This window comes from Thalassophryne amazonica, chromosome 17 (assembly GCF_902500255.1).
Source record: "Thalassophryne amazonica chromosome 17, fThaAma1.1, whole genome shotgun sequence".
Classification (NCBI taxonomy): domain Eukaryota; kingdom Metazoa; phylum Chordata; class Actinopteri; order Batrachoidiformes; family Batrachoididae; genus Thalassophryne; species Thalassophryne amazonica.
Genome location: NC_047119.1, coordinates 5,387,570 through 5,398,696, shown reverse-complemented (window position 1 = coordinate 5,398,696; position 11,127 = coordinate 5,387,570). Strand labels below are relative to the sequence as shown.

General features: G+C 39.1%; 1 protein-coding gene and 1 long non-coding RNA gene across 3 annotated transcripts; both read left to right on the top strand.

Moving 5' to 3' along the window:
• The first annotated feature begins 1,789 nt into the window (after positions 1 to 1,789).
• On the top strand, positions 1,790 to 3,094 carry LOC117529472. The gene is made up of 2 exons (XR_004566021.1): positions 1,790 to 2,921; positions 2,953 to 3,094. It is a non-coding gene; the product is annotated as an uncharacterized LOC117529472 (long non-coding RNA).
• A 6-nt stretch (positions 3,095 to 3,100) lies between these two features.
• On the top strand, positions 3,101 to 7,577 carry otpa (orthopedia homeobox a). Of its 2 annotated transcripts, none has more exons than XM_034192272.1 (3): positions 3,101 to 3,380; positions 3,819 to 4,213; positions 7,052 to 7,577. In XM_034192272.1, the coding sequence occupies exons 1-3, from the start codon at positions 3,344 to 3,346 to the stop codon at positions 7,571 to 7,573; spliced, it is 954 nt and encodes a 317-aa protein (XP_034048163.1). In that variant the 5' UTR covers positions 3,101 to 3,343; the 3' UTR covers positions 7,574 to 7,577. The 2 variants fall into 2 exon arrangements, with proteins under 2 accessions (XP_034048163.1, XP_034048162.1); XM_034192271.1 differs by having other exon boundaries at positions 3,101 to 3,419.
• Positions 7,578 to 11,127: the final 3,550 nt, after the last annotated feature.

The window sequence follows — 11,127 nt, the reverse complement described above, 5'->3', positions numbered from 1 at the left end:
GACTATGATAATAGGCCTAATTGGAGTGATAAGTTCCAGCACAAAAGGGTCTTTTATGTTTAATTAACATTCAATGGTATTTACAAATGTGTGTGCAAAGGTTTGTGTGCCCCCGCACAAATTACATCTTTTACCTGCTCTAAAATGTCAATTTCATGATTGTTTAAACAAAAACATCCATTTAATTGCATGTTCATTCATTATTATCAAATTGAACACAAATTGTTGCACCTTGATGTAAATTAAAAAAATGGAAATACTGCACATGCAGTCCTTTGCAAAGTTCTTTAGGTGCCTTGCAGTTTAGTTGTGGTAACCCCCCCATTCCAACAATAAAACCAGGCTTTAAAACCAGGCTTCATTTAAAAGCTTAAATCAATTTAAGCACATCTATATAAAATGAGTTTCTCTACAAATGTATACACACTTCCCAATCGTTCAGTAATGAAATTACTGTAAACCAATATTATTAAACAACCTGGTTTGTTATGAATTGCTAGCAAAAGAAGTGCATTTTTAAAGATGAAAATGTGTCAAATTTTATTTATGTTGCTTTAATATGAAGTTGAGTGTCCCCTCACCCCCACCCCCATTTTTAAAATGTTTTTTGACAAAGTAAATGGTCTAAAAACCCTTTGTTCAATATTGCACATCACTTTTACAGCCATGTGGCTTTAGACAAATCCAAGCCCTCGAAACACTATATTCTATTTCATATTGAATAACATACAAAGTATAAGGTTTGATTTTAAGCTACTTTTTACTTTGGGATACTCTTCTCGTATTTCTGCACAAATTGATTATTTTAGTCATTTTATTTGATGCTATTAAACTAGAAAATATTTGTGCTGTAATATTTTCTCAAATGTTTGAACTGTCCAGCTTTAAATATATGTTAAAATACCTTTTTACCATTCACGAGGTTGACTTCACTTTCGTAATTGATAATTGGGGTATTTGGTGCAACTTTTAATAGTTTATAGTGTTACTCCATTAATATTTTTAATTAAACCTGTAAGAATCAATATCTCACTTAAAAAAAGTAGGAAAATAATAATTTGGTGCACAACAGCTCCGTTGAGAATAAAATAGACACGTGTCCCACGAACTTCAACGTTGGAGCAGAATTTTATTTTTTATGTATTTTAATTTGCGACCCTCACGTGGGGCTAACGCCCATTGTGCGTGAGGAAGGGCGCGGGGTTCCCACTCTAACGCATAAATTTAAACCATCAGGCTAAAAGTCATGTGCTGTGTGGCAGTAAATCACCTGCAGGAAACGAGAATCTCATTTGTTGAACCCAGGCTCGTGCACGCCAAAGATTTTTTTTTATTATTTTTTTTTAATCTCAGATATTTGGGATCAATGCGTTTGTCCATTCAACGAAAGACATAAAAGGCGGATTCTTGCGGAGAAGTTTTTTGAATGTTTTTTAAAAGTGATCCAGGAGGTACCAAGTTCAAATCCCGCCCCAGCCTCCTCATCCAGCAGCAACAACTGCACAGCAAAAGCAGCTGTAATTTCCACATTACCTTGTAATTATTATTATTAATCATGAATAAGGTTGATGCGGGCACAGTTTCTGAGTGTGAGAGGATTAAACACTACAGACATCACAAACCGACCGAACATTTTACTGAGGAAAAACAAAAAACCATCCAGACAGAAGAATAACAATAATATACAGCTTGATCTTCTATTGAAATATGTCATTGCAACTTCAAAATAAATGTTGAAATGTTGCGCCTTAGTTCAGGAGCAGTTGTTGGTCAGCGTTCCAGCGCTTCGTCCCGTATTTAAGAGAAAAAAATAATAAACCCAGAGGGTCATATTTATTTAGAGGTTTCTGGGTGTTGCGCCTCTTCGCTCACGAACTGAGGCAGTGATTCACTTTTGTTTGTACAGCTATAAAAGCACCGAGCTATTGAAAAGTCATAAAACGAAGCGCGCAATCCATCATCCCGTAACGTGCGCCATCATCACGCCATCCTGCAACGTGCGGAGAAAAAAAAAAAGGGGGAAGCTGAATTACTGCCACGATTAACTTCAACTTGTTATGAATCAAACAAAAGTGTTTAAAAATCATAATTAAAGAAGACAAAATATGAACATGTTATTTCCAGCCTTTAGCCGTCTGAAGAATTAATCCAGGTCCTGGGATGTGAGGAACGCAGAGGACACGGAATTATCTCCAAGTGCGCATTTTCTGTTTCTCCAGCCGGCGCAGAATCTCCTCCGGAACCAGGCGCATACGCCTTTGCGCGTCCCGTGTCCGTGCGCCGGCGCGCCTTCTCGGGAAAGACGAGTGGAGCCTGGAACGGTTGAAGACCCCGAGACGCGCCCCGGGGTTCACGCTCGGGCGCCTCCTTTGTGCCATTCCCCCCCACAAACCACCTAATAAATAAAGGCGCTTTCTCCAAACGTGCCGGCTGCAAAGCGCCTCATTTATTTTTTCATTTGACGGTGACAAGCCTCCGTCGTGCTTAATTGGGTGTAATGACGGTTTGTTCTGCCACAAGAAGGTGAATTTGTGTTTATTTAAGAACTTTTTTCCTCATCCGACTGAAAACGAAGCCCTTTATTTTCGATATCTGCAGCAAAATCCAAATATTTTTGGTGTCACTGATATTAAAGTGGCCATTTTTTAATTAAATGCATGTTAAAAAATATATATTTGTAATTTTCCTCCACGTGCTGCAGATTATTGCAGTTTTGACGCTGGATTTATAAAAGCGTTGAATTATAGTAAATTTATTGTGCGCTATTAGGAATTCGTTCATTCCGTGTTGTAAAAATCCCCACAGAATCATCCATGAACAAACAACAATAATAATAAATTGAAGGATGTCTGCGTGAATAAACCCGGCTGCCGGTTCGTCGGAAGCACGGGCGCAGCGTGCACAATTAAACAAATATTGCTGTGATCCAACATTTCTTCAAGCGGGTCGAAGCTTCCACACAGATATTAAATCAGCTTATTTTATTGGATGTAATTTGCGGGAGAAATCAAAGCCAATTATATGAATGAGGAGGAATGAACTTGTGGATGTGGAGGGTGGAGGTCTGCAAAAAGGGGGGGAAAAAAAAAAAAAACCTGACATAACTGCAGGCTTCGGCTGTGATTGGTCCTCGTTTGGAGAAGCTCATGGGTTCATTCCGTTGATAAGCGCCTCCCCATTTCTCTAAACTACATTATAATGCAACCAACCTTCCTTTTAACCACAAACCGAATTTGCTTTCATTTACTCCATATATATTTCCTAAATAGGTTAAAGTCATAGAGATTTTTATTTATTTATTTATTTTTTTACGGAATAGCATTTCGCCCTGGAACGGTGCGCAATGCTATCTCACGCCGACCTCCTGGATGCTCGCCTCGGTGAGTTATCGTCACCAAACTCCGGTCTTCAACTCTACTGTAAGCTGGAGCCACTTCTCATATTAAATCAAGCTCAGAAAATTGTCAATTTGCTTCTTGTTTCGCCCTAATGTGGCTGAAGTGAGCTAAACTCGTTTAATTCACTGGAAAAGTAATTATTATTATATTACTGCGTAATTTAATTTAACAATTTTCTAAGATGCGAATGAATTGAATTAAGAGTATTTAAGGAGCAGAGTGTAACGTGCATGGTCTAGTTAGAGCTTCTGTGGGATTTTATGAGTAGTATTTGGATTTTTTTTTTAATGCATGCACTCGTGGTTTTTCTGCTGCAGCTAAACGATGCTTGATGCTTTTTTACCTGTGAACTATTTTCTGTTTGCAGCATGTTTCTTCTGTTGTGGATTAAGATTTTTGTAACAGTCTGGTTGTCCGCAGGGATGAAGGATGCGGCGGAGCTTCTGGGCCACAGGGAGGCTTTAAAGTGCAGGTTAGGCGGAGGTGGTCCTGACCCGGGTCACTCCGGGGAGCTGGGCCACGGTCCGGACGGTGTAGAAGGAGCCACGATGCTCCCCGGTGATGATATCAGCAACGGCGGAGGAGCCAATCAGGTGCAGGTGAACAGTAAAGAGCAGGAGAAGCAGCAGCAGAACAACAACAACCCGAACCAGTCCGGAGGGCAGCAGACCCAGAAACAAAAGCGGCATCGGACCCGCTTCACTCCGGCGCAGCTCAACGAGCTGGAGAGGAGCTTCGCCAAAACGCACTACCCAGACATCTTCATGCGGGAGGAGTTGGCGCTGAGGATCGGCCTGACCGAGTCCAGAGTGCAGGTGGGGCCGCTTCGAGCGCAGCTGAAAATAGATCACACGGATTTTCTTCTTATTTTTTTTTCTTTTTTTTTAAAATATTCCACATTACAAGCAAAATTTAAATCCACGCGTAATAGCGCACCCAGCAAATTTTAAACAATTGCACTTACTGCACGAACTCGCGTTTCAACATAAACGACAGCAAACTTTAATCTATTTATTAAAACGTCTATTAAAATGTGTTCGGATGGTAACATTTTCTGACACGGACGTAAGAAAATTTTTGCGTTTCTCTGTCACTTTATTTTGCACACAATAATATTTTAACCACAGTGTGCTTAATGTTTTGTTCCTTGCAGCATTGTCTAAATATTTAATTAATATTGAATTGCACAAATACTGAAGACGTAATAAAAAACCGGTTTTATTTATTTGAATTTTAACTTCATTAACTGCTCAGGTGAAACAATTCACTTCAGTAATTAATGTGAAAAAACGCACAACAGTTTCATTATGTCTCTGAACTGTACTTAAAATGGTAAAAAAGGAAATGCGTTGTTGAAATTAACTATTTTAAATAAAAATATATAATTGGATCTTGAAACTGCTTCAAGGCGATCACTCCGACAGAAGTGAAACGAGATACTGTTTTAATCCGGATCAGAATCGGAAGCTGCAAGAGCAGGGCTTCGTGCGCGCCGTGCTGTTTTAATGCCTTGCCCGAGGGCAACAAACAAATGGACGTGGATTCGAGAGCCCCACCCGGATTCAAACCTCTAACCGTCACTGAATAGGTCTGTGGTTTACAGCGCTTCTTCTTCTTGAATGGGTCACTTTAAAAATGCCTCATTGCAAAAATTTCCTTTTGATTTTAGATTTGAGAACATTGTGATTCAATAAAAATTACCAACACTGCTCACACATTTAATTTATTTTATCAAGTACTGACTTGTTTTTTTTAACGCTTTACGTAGTGTTAAACACTATATATACATTACAATGTTTTCATTAATAATTTCTTTATTAAACTTCCAGATTCACACAGGCAGCAGTGCAGAATGTATTTCACATGATGATTGAGGTTTTATTATACACGTTTTAGAAACTTGGTTCCACACGGATGTATAATTTCGACATTACTAGAACCAACGTGGACAGACTATTGAGAAAAGAAATATATAAATGTATTGGCTAAACGTGATTGTGGTGCTCGCGTGCGTAACAACACACAAATGAAACAACATCCAACCTCATAAAGATTTAAAGGGGGCACGCCTTTTAAACGACGGCGGAAAAAAACACTTGGGTCGTTCACATGTCAAATAATCCATCTAATGATCATTATTATTACGCATGGGTCGATTCCATTTCCATATTTACATAAAATAGGAATTAGTGAAATGAAGCTCATCAGCTGTTATAACAGTATCTGCTGGGACTTGGGTGATGGAGCTGTCTGTGCCTCCTTATGTCTTCATGCTGGTCTCTCTGAGAGCGCACTTCGCCTTTTTGCGCACAGTATTTTCACACATTTAGTCCTTTTTCGTCATTTACGCACATTTTTTACACATTCTGTGCCTTTATGTCTTTTAACACGGTCTGTTCTCTTTTTTTGTAATTTTACGCACAGTCTTATCGCGCACTCGGTCCTATTCTGTCATTTTACGGACCCCGTGTTGCTGTATTCTTGCCCATATCTGTCACATTACACGCTGTATTTTTTAGCCATTGCCGTTTTAGTCTTTTTTAAGGTACTCTGCCCTTTACGCGCTGCCATTTTACGCATTCTGTCGTTTTACGCAGTCTTTTTAAAACATGTTCCGTTCTTGTCTTTTTACGTACTTCGTCGTATTTAAACGCAGTGAGGAGACACATTTGAAGTGTAATGTGCTCCATGCCGGATTTCACGGTAAGAGAGTGATAGACCTGCTCTTATTACCGCGTGCCACTTTCTCAGCCAAATCTCCACATTAATCATAGACGCCCCGCGCCTACAACGAAATCTATACAATCTCATGGACGCACCGAATAAAGTCTGTTAATAGTCTATTTGTCAAGTTATTTCCGCATCATCTCTGTGCGCTCAACACCTTCTAGCCGCGCGAAAACTAATTTAATATCACGAGACGTATATATCACGCGCAGGCACACAAAAACTGAAAAATAGATTTGTTGTTATGGTTATTTTTAAGCAATAATCAGACCTATAATGTTTTAAATCATGCTTGCAGATTGGTTGCATCAAAACAGCAGCATCATCTCCAATTCTCAAACCATTTATATGTTCATATTATTGTGCCAACGATTCCTACTTGAATTTCAACTGTGAAAATGTTAAGAGGCCCACCTTAAATCTTTAAACACAATTTTGCAGGACGAATAGGACTAAACGCTTCCATATATGTAACATTTTCAAAGGAGTCAGATCAACGAAGAATAAGATATAATTTAAATCAAATGGCTTTGGTTTATTAATTCTGATTACTTTTTAAAATCTTGTTACAATTTTGAAAACTAGAGCTTTTTAAAATATACACATATATGACGGACTCTAATGACCTTTAATTTATAATGGCCCATCTACACTCCCTCTGCGGCCCACCACAGGACCGCAGCCCTCACTATGGTCAACCACGTAACGGTTTGAGATGTTCATACAGTTTGCACAAATATTACAGCCTGTTTCTATAGTATGTCGCTGTGAGAACATGTAGTTGTTCACAGCAGTTGATTTATGTCTTCATTGCTGTTCACATCGCGATGATGATGATGATGACGATGTGATGATTATCGCGATGAAATCATGACCGTCGCCGTCCCTGCACCTCACTCCTCCTCACGCGTCATCCTTGTCTCCAGGTGTGGTTCCAGAACCGACGCGCCAAATGGAAGAAGCGCAAGAAGACCACCAACGTTTTCCGCGCTCCAGGGACCCTCCTCCCGACGCACCACGGGCTGCCTCAGTTCCCGTCCGCCGCCGCCGCCGCGGCGGCCATGGGCGACAGTCTGTGCTCGTTCCACGCCAACGACACCCGCTGGGCCACGGCGGGGATGCCCGGCGTGTCTCAGCTGCAGCTCCCGCCCGCTCTGGGCCGCCAGCAGGCCATGGCGCAGTCCCTGTCGCAGTGCAGCCTGAGCGCGGGGCCGCCACCAAACTCCATGGGTCTCTCCAACATGTCGTCAAACGGCTCCGGGCTGCAGTCACACCTGTACCAGCCCACTTTCCCCGGGATGGTACCCGCGTCCCTGTCGGGCCCGACCAACGTCACCGGCTCGCCTCAGCTGTGTAGCTCGCCGGACAGTGACGTTTGGAGAGGGACAAGCATCGCGTCGCTGCGCCGCAAAGCGCTGGAGCACACAGTATCCATGAGCTTCACCTAGGAGCCACCTTTCAGTCCTCATCCAGCCAGCCTGTCCAAACGACGCAGGATATTTGGTTCAATCACAAATCTGCTCCCCCAACACCCCCCCCCCCCCTCCCAAAACGACCAATCACGAACAAATGGGGGAAATTACCAACTATTTATTGGGCCCAACGGCCGCGATCAAGCATCGGGCCGCATCTGTTTTCAGATATAAATTATTATTTCGCATGTATCACTTATTTATTTGTCTATTTAAAGGATTTGTTCAATATTTATTTGGCACACTTGTTTAATTCACTGACATTTTGGTTTTTGAAGACAGATCTCTTCTACAGCACAGTCTGTGATGGGCCAAAGGCGCGCGCACTGGACGTGCACAAACAAGACAAATGGAGATTTAAAAAAATATATATCTGTGAAGGAATCACGGACAGCATGGGACAGGACTGCATGTGCTGTTCGAAGCAAACATTTAAAAAAGAAAAAAAGGGGGGATATTATAAACATTGAAACGGGCTTAAATATAATCTCTTATTAGGATGTTTTGTGTAGCAGAAACACTCTTGTTCCTATTTGGTCAATTTGTGGTAACTTATGTTCAAAATTATGTCTGTGCTTATTATTAAATATGACTTTCTTAAATGTTTAAAACATTTTGTTTCATGGACATGTTTATATCAATTCAATGTAAATGATCAAATAAAAATCATTTTCAAATATGCCACACTTTGCATGAAGCCTTCATTTTTCCAAGCTGCCAAGGGGCTTAAAGAGGTTCTTATTAGGGATGCAAATTGATGAGATTTTATCCATCAGTTGCCATTATTGATTCTGCTTATGGGTCTGATTCTTTATTGATTCTGATCAAAGTTGTGGTGTAGTAAATTTTACTTGATTAAAGCAATTAAGACCTTAGGACTCAGGAATGACACAAACTGCTCTCTCCCTTTCTTAAACAGATGCTTGTCGCACAGCAAAACACAAAGTTCAAAGATGCTCCAGACCCTCGCCAAAACAGGCATCTAGCTGTTTTATATCCTGCAAGAGGAAGGCCATTTACAGACATATACTAACAGTCAGAGCTGAATTTGACAGGCCTTGGTCTCACACCACCTCGGTTAGGATGGAGAGAAAAACAACCTCACACTGATTCCTGCAGTAATGTGATTGTCATTTCAAACATCCACCTATAAATGTGCAGTCATGCCACTTTAAGAAACTTTTTCTGTTTTCTTGTTACATTGTAAAAAAAAAAGAAGAAATGTAAATATATAGCAAATGAAAAAACTTACAGCAAAAAACAAGTATAAAATTAAAAATTTAAAATTAATCTACACAGGTTTTCTGTGTCAGTGTAACTATTTCTCTTGTGATGTTTGGCATCATGACACATGCACATTTTAGCAAAGCGTAATTGCCAAGAAAAACATGCCAGCATTGATAAAAGGATATGATAAGATTTGAGAGTTAGGATTCCATTGGATTGAAAAGTTCAAGTGGAATCTTTCAGGATTCTCATCCATAGGTTTTACATATTTTAAAAATAATGCTAAGAGAGCCCCAAATGCATTAAAAAGTTATTAGAGTTTGGGAAAATATGTCAGAGGTTGAAACATTCTAAAATAAATCTTCTTTCAGGTGTTGCTTTAAGTTGAAAGAATCTACTCCTAGCCACGCCCCCTTTCTCCATCTTTCTCCTGCAGATCATGTGGGGGTGTCTTGTGGAAAACTATTACAGGCTGAATTTTGTTCTTGTAGCAACACAAGTGCATTTTTAAAATTGTGTAATGTTGATGATGCTTCATAGAAAATCACAACATTTACTGACATTGTAAAACAAAATAACCCAGACATTTGGTGACAACTGAAACGATGCAACCATCAAAACCTAAGTCAAATAAAGATGATAATTTGAGAATAATAGTGTAATGTACTGTAAATTGAATGTTTTGCCCCATGACTTACACAAGCAGATAGGCATAGATCCAGTGACCCTCTGGTTTGTGAACAACATGCTCTACTCTTATTATATTTCATCTCTCTTGTTTTTCCTATATGTCAAAATGTGTGACAAAGACTGACTTGTAATGCAGGAAGTAAATGTTATTTTCTTTGTGTTTCGGGTTACTGAGGCAGACTCACATGGCATACATATATATACATATATATATATATATATATGTATGTATATATATGTATATGTATATATGTATATATGTGCCAACCTTGAGGCTTTATAATTAAAACTGTTAGTTCTGTTAATTAGAATACTGCAAGCTGAAACAACTGCAATCATTTAATCAGCAGTTTTAATTTAGCTCCAATCAAAAATATATATGTAAATGTAACTGCACGTATTTAAAATTTCTTAAGTTGTTATTTTTGAGTTCACATACTCAGAAATATTCAAAAAATTGAGACAATCAATTGCCTCAATTTTTTTTATTTCTAACTTATGAAATTTAAAGTGGATGATAAGCAGATTTTCAAAAATGTGACCCAATAAATACTTTTATTTATTCATTTTCTGTATCCACTTACTCTAATTAAGGGTCATGGGAGAGGTGGAACCTACCTCAGCAGTCACTGGGCGACATGCAGGGTAGATATAGACAGACAAACACATTCACACCCCCGGATTCCTCTGTCATCCAAACATGTGCATGTTAGGAGAACTGGATCACCCAGAGGAAATCTGGGCAAACACATAAACTCCACAGAGAAAAGATCTGGTGGGAAGCGATCCCAGGACCTTCTTGTTGTGAGGCACCAGTGCTAACAACTAAACACCTAAATATTTTCAGTCCAAATAAAATTAGCTAATTTCTACCTCTGACAAAGATGGTGGATTTAAAATTTCTGTTTTTGTGTTAAATGCACATCAGAAAAGCAGATCTTGAATTCTGCAGAAAGTTACACAAGTGCCACCAGTGGGCCATGAGAATCTATAGAAATGTAATAATATCAGCAGCATTATGTCAATCAATCAAGCTTTATTTCTAAAGCGGTTTACAACAACCAAACTTGATCAAAGTGCTGCACACAGTTAAAAACAACCATAAGATAAAACATATACATTTAAAATATATTATGTGTTGCTAAGTAATCATAAAATGTGGGAAAATGTTAATAACAACACACGTTTTTAGCAGTTTGTGGAAAAAAGGATTCCTCTGATACAGCACAGGTATGAAAGTATTCAGACCCTTGAGCATATTTCCCAACGTTTTAACATGAGTAAGGTTGTAATAAGTGAACTTTCTGTTAAGATGTCATTAATACAGTGCATCCAGAAAATATTCACAGCACTTCACTTTTTTCACATTTTGTTTTGTTGCAGCCTCATTCCAAAATGGATTAAACTAATTTTTCACCCAAAACTCTACTCACAATACCCCATAATGACAACATGATTTTTTATTTTTATTTTTGTGAATTTATAAAAAAAAAAAAAAAAAAAACTAATAAATCACCTATACAAAAGTATTCACACCCTTTGCTCAGTACTTTGTTGATGCACCTTTGGCAGCAATTACAGCTTCAAGTCTTCTTGATTATGATGCTACAAGC

What these genes read in the sequence shown, in the direction of transcription:
- otpa (XM_034192271.1), top strand. Translation starts at nt 3,344, where the DNA reads ATGCTATCTCACGCCGACCTCCTGGATGCTCGCCTCGGTGAGTTATCG. An exon ending in CTCCGGTCTTCAACTCTACT is followed by an intron (nt 3,420 to 3,818) that starts GTAAGCTGGAGC and finishes GGTTGTCCGCAG; the next exon opens with GGATGAAGGATGCGGCGGAG. An exon ending in TGACCGAGTCCAGAGTGCAG is followed by an intron (nt 4,214 to 7,051) that starts GTGGGGCCGCTT and finishes CCTTGTCTCCAG; the next exon opens with GTGTGGTTCCAGAACCGACG.